This window comes from Canis aureus, chromosome 38, assembly GCF_053574225.1.
Source record: "Canis aureus isolate CA01 chromosome 38, VMU_Caureus_v.1.0, whole genome shotgun sequence".
Taxonomy (NCBI): domain Eukaryota; kingdom Metazoa; phylum Chordata; class Mammalia; order Carnivora; family Canidae; genus Canis; species Canis aureus.
In genome coordinates, this window is record NC_135648.1 from 6,551,702 (window position 1) to 6,564,637 (window position 12,936).

General features: G+C 42.6%; 1 protein-coding gene across 1 annotated transcript in view; it reads left to right on the forward strand.

Moving 5' to 3' along the window:
* LOC144307296 (uncharacterized) overlaps positions 1-7,161 on the forward strand; it is a 66,366-nt gene extending 59,205 nt beyond the window's left edge. The window contains exon 4 of the mRNA XM_077886925.1: positions 6,100-7,161. Within this exon, the coding sequence (XP_077743051.1) occupies positions 6,100-6,103 (4 nt within the window). The 3' untranslated portion in view covers positions 6,104-7,161. The remainder of the gene's footprint in view (positions 1-6,099) is intronic.
* Positions 7,162-12,936: the final 5,775 nt, after the last annotated feature.

A 12,936-nucleotide genomic window follows, 5' to 3' on the forward strand; every position in this document is an offset into this window, starting at 1 on the left:
CCTGGCACAGCTCAATGAACATTTGTCAAATGGAGGAGTTGTGAATGCCATCCAAAGAATAGGGAGGCTGAGTTTCAGGGAGCATAACCACAATATTTAAAGTCACAGAGCAGTAGGGGTATGGGTGGAGTGGGGAGGGGCTAGCAGGCTGAGATAGGATGAAAACTAAGGTATCCTGACTTTTTCACGTGTGGGATTTTCAAGCCTTCCTCAGAACACTCATTCTGGGGATGTTGATTGGGCAGTCATAAATCAGGGTACAAAGGTAGAGCAGATTTGGGAAATGTCACACAAAAGTTGATGGGTTTTGTTATGTTAAACTACAGTGTTATCCATGTTGTTAACTTCCATTGTGCGTTGTGACTCTCCAAGAAAAAGATATGTTGTATAGTTTTTCCTCAAGTTGATGATTATGGGATCTTTATTTGGTCATCACTGTTCCTCAGACACAGTCTGGGAAATGATCTCCTGGTACATTCCTTTTTGGTTTCCTCTGGGTGGGTCTCTAGCAAAAGACTAAAACCTGATGCTGAAATTCTTCAGCAGCCAAATTCTGGGACCCAAGCTGGAGCACAAGGTTAGCTCTTGATTCTTGAGCTAAGCAACATGGTGCCGGGGAATGAGCATGGATCCAGAGCCTGGGAGCTCAGTGTGATATTGGATAAGTCAAGTCACCTCTCACCTTTCACTGTTAGGTATTTTGCAGATACTTACAAGGTGGAAGAATCATTAATTCAGATGATGTCTTTCAAGGAGACCGACCTAGAGAGTGGGTATAAGTTGGTATAAAGCATGTTATTCTTCTTGGAGTGAGGGTGGGAGGCTGAGTGCAGGGACATTTTCTATGAGCTCAACCTCTGTTCCCAACTGTCCATTTGACAGTTCACTTTTATTTGTATTTTTTAAAAGATTATTTATTTATTTATTCATGAGAGACACATACTCACAGAGAGGCAGAGACACAGACAGAGGGAGAAGCAGGCTCCATGCAGGGAGCCCAATGTGGGACTCAATCCCAGGTCTCCAGGGTCATGCCCTGGGCTGAAGGCAGCACTAAACTGCTGAGCCATCCAGGGATTCCCCCCACTTTGATTTTTATAGGTATCTCCAAGAAAATCTCTTTATTATTTGCTCTCAAAGCTGATGCCTCTTCCAATCATTCCCATTTCATAAGGTGGCTCTAGTATCCACCCAGTTGCTTATTAGGTCCCTAGTCTAGGAGCCACCTTGACTTCTCTCTTTCCTTTACTCCCCACACACAGCCACCAAGCTATGTCAGTTCAACTTCAAATCTATCCACTTCCCACCATCTCCAGCACTATCTCCTATTTCAAGCCATCATTACACCTGCCCCGATATAGCAGATGATGTCAGTGCCCACTCTTCTCCCTCAGACTTGGTATCCCAGTGCCTGTAGGCTGCCCTCCTCCAATCCTGAAAGGCCACTCTGCCTGCTTGCTGTAGACTAGAAGTGCTCAGGAGCTAATTAATATTCACTGCCACCTAAGAGCAACCTCAGTTTGGGAGTTGGTGCATAAATACCCCAGCTTCCTAGCCTTTTAGGTGGGACTATTCTGAGGTGTGTTTTAAATCATTGCCTGAGTTTCTCTGAAGGATCAAGCTTCAGCCACTCACATGGTAATGGGTTAATACTAAGCCCTTTGTTGCTTGTCTCTGCTTCTTTGTATCACTTTCCCACAGTCCTACCAAAGTACTGCTTCTGGGGAACCCAAACAAAGACTGTACTTTGTTCAAATGGCTTCTTTTATCCTACAAATGCTTCTCTGCATATTAGCCAGACTGAAGCTTTAAAAATGTGAAGTGGATCATCCCTTCTCTTATAAGTCTGTGTTCATTTTCCACTCCACTTAAATTAATATCCTCCATCCTCCCTATAGCTCATGGTACAGATTCTGGCCCCATCGCACATCATTCTTTCTCTCCTTCATTTCACTCCAGCCACACAAGGTTATTGTTTGTATCTTGAACTTAACAATACGCTTCTGCCTGAGGCCATTTGCACTTGTTCCTTCTGCCTAGAAAATTGATTCCAGAACTTGAAGACCCAAGCTCCCTTTTAAAATTCCAATCTCAGTTCAAATATCATCTCCTCTGAGAAGTCACTCTAAACTAACCATATCTTCCTTCCATTACAACTGTTTGCAGTTATCTTGATATCTGTATATTTACTGGTCTTCCTTGTCTATGAGACCCCACTGTTAGGACAAGAACCTTACATGGCTTGTTCTTGTCTTCAGCACCAAGGACAGGGCCTAGCACTTAGCCCAGACTTTGATATGTATTAATTGAATGCATGCCTGTATGTACAATATAATATCTCATTTGTCTTTAATTATGTCAAACGATGGCCCATCTGTTAATAATTATCATTTGTATTAATTATTATAATTATTTTACTTAAAACCTATTTAATAACTAGAAATAACACAAATGAACCCTAATAATAAACAGGCTCATTCACACACAGTTATGGAGTGTCAGAGGTGTGCCAGGCACTGAAGGAAGATACCAGATCAATAATATGGTCTTTAGTCTTTAATGGAAAAACTTGTGACATAGTTGAGAATAGGAAACTGGAAAAGTGGAAGTTGTCTTATGTCTAACTACCACAAAAACAGCAACAGCAACAACTGCCCTCCAAGGATGATTTTCAGGTTTTCCCAGCAAATTGACCTCACTGCTGTGGTCAATCCTCATGGCGGTACTGAAGGCAGCCCCATTCTTCAGGCAAGGAGACTAAAGCTTAAAGAGGTAGAGAGCCTTGCCAGGGCTCATGCAACTCCCAGGAGACAGTGGTGGGATGGGAGCTGGATTTAGGGATTCCAGAAGCCAAGCTCTTTCCATTGCTTCTCACTGCATCTCTTGCTAATGCACAACCAGGGCATGGAGCAGATGTCCCTCACATGCTTGTTGATGGGTAGACGGGTGCTTACAAACACCATAGGGAGCATCTTCTACATGGGAGTCCCTGGGTTTCTTGACCAATAGATATGCCATCTGCTGTTGCTTCTGATTGTCCAGAAATATATGGTCACTGTGAGAGGCATTTGCCTTCTTGTAAAGCAAATTTACTATTGGTAATGAATAGTTGGTGCAGGTGCACCCCTGCTAGGTAGATGTTATGTTTTTATATATTGTTCGTTGAATATATTAATGAAATACATTAGTAAAATAAATATGTATAATCCGATAATGTGCAATGGTGCCTAGTGCAGTAAGCCAATCTTAAAGTAACAATTATTAAGAGAACCAAACTGTTTAAGGCATAGATTTGCTCTATTTCAGGCCAGGGAATGAGTAGATTTCTTCTTCTTTGTAAATACTAGATTGTAAATACTAGATCTTTGCTTTACAAAGTTAAATCTGTGATGTAGCATTTGCCTTCTTACCTATTGCTTAAACAAAGCCCTGCCACATGTTTGTCTGGGCTGAAAATTCAGTTTTGTTTGTTTGTTTGTTTGTGAATCAGGTAGTGTACACTGCAAGGCAGGGGTGAACGGAGGGGAGTGTAGAGAAAAATGTACCAGGGAAAAGTCAGGTGGGATCAGAAAGGGCCATTTGCTTGCTGATTGCTAGGTGAGATATGCTAAGTGAGGATGGGTGTGGGAATTTAACTCTTTTTAAGGGATGGGATGCCAAAGTGGAAAGCCAGTGTGCTGTCCAGAGAGGAACACTTCACTGGAGAGTTACATGCTTCTCTGGTTCACTGATACTTTTATCTAAAGGGGAAAAAACTTCTCCATCGGCCCTACATAGGTCACCTGGTTTCTTTTCAGTATCACAAACATCACCCAAAAGAAAGGAAGACCAAGGACTGATTTGGTCATCAAAGGATGATGTCATGCTTTCATTAAGTGTGTTGTAAAATATTTACCAGAAATATACAATCAAAGGATCATTAAACTCACAGGACTGTACCTATTCCTACTCTTAGAGCCCTAAGGTATAGGGATTTTTCCAGAGCCCCACAGAGCCAGGCCTTGACTTGATGTCCACCCATCTTCCTGTCCAGCTCCTTTCACATCACTCTCTCTCTTATCTTACAGCCCTTACCTGTCCCCAGCTGTCTTCATGGAGCATGCTGATTTGGGCCCCATGTGGTCCCAGAGAAACCAGAGCAAATTCTCTTCCCAGTTTTCTGGCTCTGGATGCACCGAAGCAGGGAAATAATTGCAGCATCTCTCATAGAATACAGCATAGAGCAGGTGAAATGGGTTACATGGTGCATCTTGGGGCATTCGACCCATGCCAGTCATTCCATTCATACTGCCAGGCATTGGGCCCTTCTTATTCTTGTCCATGAGCCTAAATTATTCAAAGGGTCTCTGTGTCAATACTTGGGGATGAGGTGATTTACTGCTACAAAAACTTAGAAATGGCAGAAACAAGAACGCCCTCTGAAGGATCAAACAGTGGAATGAGCATGTTGTGTACACACACCATGCCCCCACTCCCTCCACCTCCTTCTTCAGCCTCATCTGTCGCCCAGCCCCCAGGACTTTGCATCCCAGCCTCAACAAACATCTTTCCACTTGCTGTCCCTATCTGAGACATGCTCCTCCTGCCTGAGATACTTCCCTTCTCCCCTTCTTCCCCTTCCCTTGATCCTTTCTCTTGACTGGGTCCCCTATCCCTCGGGGTAGACCTGGTAAGGCTCTGCCCAGATCCCCTTTTTGGGGTCAGTGCACTCACCTCCAAACACTGGGCATGGCAACAACTGCTGCAGCTGTCACTGAGATCTACTCTGAGCCACAGGGAATCACTTCCCCAACGTCATGCCCCTTCCCAGGAGCAGCACACAGTCAGTGACCAATTGGTTTGGGGACTCAGGGGCTCAACTCCTTTGCCCCAGTTTGACCCTGCTCTACAAGGCTATCTCAGCTCCTGGGTCCCTGTAAAATTGGTGGGGGCCTCAATGCTGGCCAGCTTTTCCCTCTCCCAACCCTGCCTTCCTCATTTTCTCACGCGTATATCTCCCGTGGGAACTCTCCTACTCACTTTCTGTACACACCTGTCCATCTTAGTCTTTTTCCCTGAGACCCAAGCTAAGACAGTTGGCATCAGGTGTAGACCTGGGAAGAAGATACTAGAATGCCATCTTGGAGCTCCCACTAACCAGTCATCTAGCAATGAGGACTTCACCACTGGTGGCAGGAGGAGGAAGGAGGGCCTTGGGTGTGTGCAGCAGTGCAATTGTCAAGACTAGGATAGGATACCTGAGGAAGGGGCCACACTGGGTCATGCAGTATCTTGGGCACTAGAGCAGTTTGAGGGAAATACTAACTAGGAGGAGTATGAAATTGGTGTCAGTCACTGAATGCCATTGTTTCATTAAGGAGTGATGATGACAGGCTCAGAGTGGGATTAATCACCGATTCTAGGCAAAATGTGAGAGCCAGAGGCCTCCTTGGCAGCAGTTAAGAAAATCCTAATCTCTGTAGAAGGGCAGGAAGAATGGAGAATCAGGCTGAGGCCTCAGTTGTAGGAGGAACAGATCTTCAGAGAAAGATGAATTCTAGCCCTGGTGGGTCTTTAGTGCCAGAGTCAGGGCCCTAATAGAGAAGATGCTGGAGCCTGAGACTCAAGGTGGGAAAATCTGGGTAGGTGCACTTCGACATCTTGAGCTTGCAGATTCCCTGGAAGCCATAGAAGTGGCCCACTCCCTTGTTGGATGGATGTTAATGATCATGTGGAGGCTTCCGTTGAGGCAGGTGTCTTCTGAGATGATGTTTGTTTCTCTCAGAATCCGCCTCTGGGTCTTCTCCTGGCAACCAGCCCAATCACAAGAGCCAAATTCCAGCACAACTTGACAGAGGGTACGCTGGGCCCACTAAGAAGCAGAGGGACTGATTCTATGTTAAAGTTGCTTCAGAGTCTATCTGACGTGTATCTGTAAGAGCCAGAAGACTGCACTAGGAACTGAATCCTGAGGTGCTGGGTCAAGGGCGTATTTAGATACAGGAGCACTCTGAAGGGCCTTCTCAATTTCAGAGCTCCCTGTAGGATCATCTGAAGGTCAGCATAACTCTCTGCCCAATTATACCATTGTGACTTCCTTACAAATCCTTCCTTCTCCAGGTGACCCTCCAATCAACTTTCTCATGCGGCTCTCCATTCCAGAGTCTGTTCCAGACCGTGTGCCTCCAGTCTATTCTCAGCTTCCTCCATCATAACACTTGTCACGCCTGCTTACTCTCCTGCCTCTAGTGCCTACTGTAGTGCCTTGAACCCTGGCACATAGTAGTTGCTCAATTAGTGATAGATTGTTGAATGAATGGTGAAATGGATGTCAGTTGAAGAGACAGAATGCCTCTCAGGCCAGAGTAAGACCTAATGGAAAAAAGGACCATATCTAAAGAAAGAAGGGGGCTGGACAGCCTCAGAATAATAATGAAAGGCAAATCTTTGAACAGTGCCCATGCAAGCACCATACAGGAGGAGGTGCCTTAGCCATGGAATTTTGCTTATTCTGATTCCAGTGTCTATTGTGGAGATGTAACAAAGAGGTCTCTAGAGCCTGTGGACTGAAGTGGTCCTCTGTGGGATTTCATATGGAATCTGGGATGCTTCTTGCTCTCAGGGACCCTGGGAAGGCAATTTGTGTCTACAGAAGAGTTCTGAGCCTCAAGTTCAGAAATACTGGTTAGAACTAAATTTGTTTCTTATGGCTTGGAATAAAACCATTTGTATACTTTAAAAAAAATCCTTTGTATGTAGGATTTACCTCCATTTTACTTCAGGAGAAACTGAAGCATAAGATTACCATCACCATAATCATTATGAAGTCTTTTGTAGCAACGACCTGTTCTCTACTCCGCCTTTATGGAAAATTTCACATTGTAATCCCCACTCTAGTGGGTGGATGGTATTATGTCAGACAGTGGCAGACATATTGACCCCATCAATGTATAGGTGTTACACTTCATAGATTTTAATATGTACATTTTTTCCTCACATTTATCATCTCTGAAAATGGGACAAATCTTATAATCGATGTCATGTCATAGTTTAAACTGGAAACAAATTTTCTTTTATAGTATTACATAAAATTATAGTGTCTTATAATTGATGATGTTTTAGATTAAATGAAATAGGGGAGTAAAGTGTTATACAGCATTCTAGGTTGAGGGGAAACAAGGGATTGCATTTTTTTTTTCTTCTCATTTTTGTCTTTCGTACATTAGCTATTTTGCCCTATGGGGCAGAAGGTAGTTGTCTGAAAGGAAGAAACACTTTCAAAATAAACTCTTTTTTTTTTTAAATTTATTTATGATAGTCACACACACAGAGAGAGAGAGAGAGAGAGAGAGAGAGAGAGGCAGAGACACAGGCAGAGGAAGAAGCAGGCTCCATGCACCGGGAGCCCGACATGGGACTCGATCCCGGGTCTCCAGGATCGTGCCCCGGGCCAAAGGCAGGCGCCAAACCGCTGCGCCACCCAGGGATCCCACTTTCAAAATAAAATTGAGAGAAAGACAAGGACTGTTCCAGGATGAAGAGTGCTGGCCTTCTTGCTGCCTCTGCACTGGCCTGGGAAATGCCCATCCTGTGTTTACCTGAGCCTCCCTCCCTGGGTACCACCTGGAATCTTTCTGTCCCTCCTCTCACTCATAAACCTTACCTCCTCTATCTCCTAGCTTCAAAGAACTGGCCAATCTGGATAATAAGTCCATGAGAATGCTCTCTATCAGTTACTGCTAATAACTCCATGTTTTATCCTTCCCCACCCCTTCTCCTGAATCCTGTGTATTTTAATAGTGACCCCCTGGAATCATATACTGTGTCAGTCCAAGGGAGCAGTGCTCATGGTGGCAGCTATAGGCATCAGTTACACGGTGGTAGAAGTCAGGTTTTAGGTTATAGCTTCCCTAAATCACACCATTTATTATGAGAGCTCAATTTTTATACTGCTTTGTGGTTTATAAAACATACATCGGCAAACAGTTTCTTTTTTCTTTTTAAAAAAGATTTATTTATAGAGAGAGGCAGGTAGGGGAATGATGGGTTCAGTTTAAAAGTACTAAGCATGAAGAGCGTATGGACACAAATGGAGATGTTGAGTGGTGGTTGGATAGGCCGCTATCTAGAGAAGAGATGTCTGGAATGAAGGCAGAATTGGAAACCATCAGCCTATCATGGCGGATGGACTAGAAGCAGAGACAATAGTGCCTTGAGTGAGGGAAAGAAATTGTCGAGAGACAGATGGCCATGTATTCTTTATATTTTCTCCCTTTCCTTTGTACTCCCCTCTCTTGATGCCACATAATGCCTGCATTGCATCTCCTTTCTTATCACATGACGTGGGACTTGGCAGGGAAGGGGAAAGGGAAAGAACGCAGGAGAAAATGGAGAAGAATGTGAGCAAGAGTCATGAGAAGGGTGCCCTGAAATGGAGACGCAGTATCAAATCTGACCAAAGAGTTGCCAGTTTTGATCACCTTGAACAGAGGGGTGATAGAATGTAGTCTATCAACGGGAGTGGCTTCACAGTGAAGCTCCATGGACATAAAGGGAAGGATAAAATTAGCATTTATTGAGCAACTACTATGTAGGGGACACTGGATAGGTTCATTAACATTTGCTCACTTATTTAATTTCCTCCAGTAGCCTTATCAATAGGGGAAGGTGAAGCTCAGAGCGGTCAAGAAACTTCCCCATGATCAAGAGTTAGTAGCACAGCTGGATGAGTCTGTGCATCTCCAAAGTCTTGCCTTTTCCTCTGTACCACGAAACATCTCTACTGGAGAGACACTGGCAGCCAGGAGATTCAGATTCTGACCCACACGACTTTACTTGTATTTTCACTGGGCTTTTATTATCTCAGGACTTTGAAAGATTTACCTTTTCTCTTCACACAGAGTTGAGTACACAGTGCCAGCCTGACCTTTCAATCTGGGCTGCTCCTTGGTTCTTCCAGGTTACTGGCCAGCTCAGACAAAGGGAGAAAAATGAGCCATAATTCTTTCTGGGAGTTGAATGGCTGCTTCCTTGTAAATACCGAGAAAATCAATCCTCTGTGAATTAAACTCTTTCATCAGCTATCAGCCAGATTCTAAATCATTGATAAGTTGGAAAAACCTCCCAATTCATTGATCAAAATCTTGAGGTTTTATCAACTCAAGTAAAATAAAAGCAGTAAACTTTGGGACAATACTCAGCAGTTATTCACTTTGAGAGAAGAAATTCTTGCTTTCAACTCGGAAAATGCCCGATATGCTCAGGATTAACAATAATGACATTTCTTCTGACTTCATTTATCTTCCAAAAAGGCCACATTAACAGGGTTTCTTGTAAGTAGAACACAGTGTATTAGGTGCGGGAGAGTCAGAGGAGTAGCAGGTTAAGCCAAAGTGCTGGATTTTTCGGGATCATCCAGATTTAAAAATTCACTTATGTGGTCCTCATCGGTGCACTGGAATCTGTCAGAAATTTCATCCAGACTTTAATTTGGAGACTCAGGTTATTATAGGCATATCTTTATAGGTTTCCTTAAGGACTTGGCAATTATCTTAGGGTGTCCTGAGCATACATAATATGCACTGGGCAATCCTATTCACTTCAGCAGACGTTAAGGGAATGATATTTAGCCATGTGTATTAGGACTCAAGTTAGAGACAGAAGAAAAAAACATCTTAGCTCTTTGTTTACTGCCCTATAGTAGGCAAACAGGTAAGGAAACAGAAGCTTTGATTCCAAGATAGGAGACTGAATACAAAGCTCTATCTCCTCTCCCATGAGACCTCTTAAAATAATATCAAATCACAAAAAAAGTTACAAAATCTCTAAATAAAGAGAGATTTCAACACTTTCTGGAAGATGGAAAATAGGTAGAAGAGGGGTATCAGAGAGGAAAAGAGGGGCTATGAGGGAGGGGAAAAGTTAGATGCCCACAGGCCCTGGAAGGAGGTCATCAGACATAACAGAGGGGGTTGTACTGTGGGGGTCCACAAGGGCAGGAATTAATTGCAGCTACATACAGAAAGTCAGCCTCTCTCTTACTCCCTACACTGAATGCTTAGTGTCAAGGCACATATTCCCTCAACTCGGGCAAAGAAACAAACACATAAAAACAAAAAACAGGAATTATTGTTAAATTACATGAACTGCGTGGTGGATCAATATGGGAAGTTCAACATCTAATAGGAGTCCCACAAAAAGAAAACAGATACAATCAAGGAGAGAAAATTGTCAAAGACATAATAGGAGCAAATTTCTGGAGTCAAAGAATAATGTCTCTATATTAACAGAGCCCACCACACTCCCACCACAATCAGTGCAAAGTGACTCAAATCTGGACTTTTCATCATGAAATTCAAAACTGAAGGAGCTCCTAAAAGCCTCTGAAGAAGAAAGAAACAAACAAAAACAGAAGGTTCACAAGGAAAAAAGAAACATCCTGGCATCTCCTTCTCATCAGAGACCTTAGATGTTGGTGGTCCATGGAGATATGTCCTCAAGGTTCTGAGGGAAAAAGAATTTTAAACCTAAAGTCCTATATCTTGACAAACTAATGGTAAAACATGAAGGTAGAATTATTTTTTGACTCTTAAGGACTGGGAAATAGTCTCTCCCATGCATGTTTTCTCTGGAAGTTGCTTGAGAGGGTACCACGTCTGAATGTAGGGCTACCTCAAGACAGGAAATGGTGAGTCCAGCTCTGGAGTGTGGCAGGGTCCATTCAACAGGCTTGGGGGCTGGCTCAGGAGATGACCCAGAGAGGCCTTTTGAGAGGAAAAGTTGCAATGATTGTATGGTATGGTATCTTTTTTAAAGATTGATTTATTAATTTGAGAGAGGGGTCATGAGTGGGGAGAGGAGCAGAGAGAGAGAATTTTCCAGCAGATGCCCTACATATTGTGGAGCCTGACATGGGGCTTGATCTCATGACCATGCAATCATGACCTGAGCTGAAACCAAGAGCCCGACACTTGACTGACAGAGCCACCTAGGCACCCCTGGTATGGTATCTTTTCTAATACATCAGTGGTTTAGTTGAATCCCAGATGTTTTGATATGCAGTATTTTTTTTACTGTTATTTGAATTATATTCTAATTTTTATTGTGATTTCTTCATTGGTTATTTAGATGGTTTAGTTCTTTCTTTCTAAACATATGGAGACTTCCTGTAATCTTTCTGTTATTGATGTCTGGCTTAATTGCATTATAGTTAAAGATACTCAGTTTGATTTCTATCCTTTGAAATGTGTTGAGACTTGCTTTATGGCTCAGCATATGGTTAATTTTTGTAAGTGTTCTGAGTGTGCCTGAAAAGAATGTGTAATTTGCAGTTGCTGGGTGCAGTGTTCTAAATATGTCAATTAGGTTCGGTTTGTTAAACATGTTGTTCAAAGTTTCTATATCCTTACTGGTTTTTGCCTGCTTGTTCTATCCATTTCTGAGAGAGGTATATTTAAATCTCCTCCTGTTTTTATAGATTCTTTATTCTCTTAGCAACTCAGTTAGTTCTTGCTTCATTTATTCCTTCCCTCCTTTCATACTCCTTGCCCTTATGTACCCTATCCTGGACCTCATGATAAGGGAGCAGACACAGGGCACTCACAGTTTAGTGGAAGAGACCTTTACACAGAAGGGCATCCTTGTCAGCATATAAGTTAGAGCTGTGTTTGAGGTGTCCCCACTGTAAACCCATCACTATAATCGAATGTAATAATAGGGTAAAAATAAAATGAGTAGGAGCAGAGAGGAAGGGATGGTAATTCCACCTGAGGACATTAAGGAAAATTTCATGTACAAAGTTTCCATGTATAAAGGAATATTTCCTCCCCTGGCTTCCCAAGTTTTTATTTAAATTCCAGCTAGTTAACATACAGGGTAATAATTAGTTTCAGGTATAGAATTAGTAATTCATCACTTCCATATAATACCTAGTGCTCTTCATATGCACCCTCCTTAATCTTTATCACCTGTTTAACCCAGCCCCCACCCCAACCCCTCCCCTCAGGTAACCATCAGTGTGTTCTCTATAGTTAAGAGTATTTCCAAGTTACTTGAAAAACTCTCTTACATGTAGAAAATGTAATTTCCTGACTGTGTTCTAGAATTGAAGTCCTAATATACATAGATGTCTTATAGAGATCACCGGAGTTGAATGAACATTGATTGGGCTCCACATGTTTGTCAGGCACTGTGCTAGGCACAGCTGCTGTCCTGAGGAATTTGTGGTGTTGTTAAGTCAGACAAACCCTATCTCCTATGACATAATTTCATAGACATATAACAAAAGGACCGGTGCCAAGACATAGCTCTTGTTGTATTGAATTATTCTTTTTAGAGAAATATTGGTCCCTGGACCAGAAAATTCCAGGCATCCAAAACTATTTAAAAAAGAAGGCAGATAGTTTTGTTATGCAGAACACTGCAAAATTCTGATGCTCACATGATGGGATTTTTTCATTTACTTCCAGAACATTTCCATTCATCTTTCCAGGCTTCTAATCCTTCTTACGAGCAAAAAAAGAGAAAAGAAAAAGAAAAAGAAAAAAGAGAAAGAAAGAATTTCAATTAATTCCATTTAAATGGTTTAAGATGGATCTTTCAAAATAGAGGATCTGTGTTACTGGAAGACAAATATGTACCTAGCTATGGGACAAACACCGTATGTCTTTCCCCCAGTCAAAGGGGCTGATTCAGTTGGCCTAGCTTCAAGGTCAAAGTCAGACCCAGATCAAAAGGTGGAAGAGCAAGGCTCCAGTCCTAACCCTGCCGCTTGCTAGATGTATGACCACAGGCCAGTTGTCTGTGTGACCCTCCCTACCCACACCTGATATATTGCCTCACAGGGAGTAGATTCTCAGTGAATGTTGAACTAAGCATCTCCAAGTTTATTTTCTACACCTTGAACATGGGACTACGTGCTGCTGTCAGGATGAATTAAGTCAGAACACAAGACAAAAC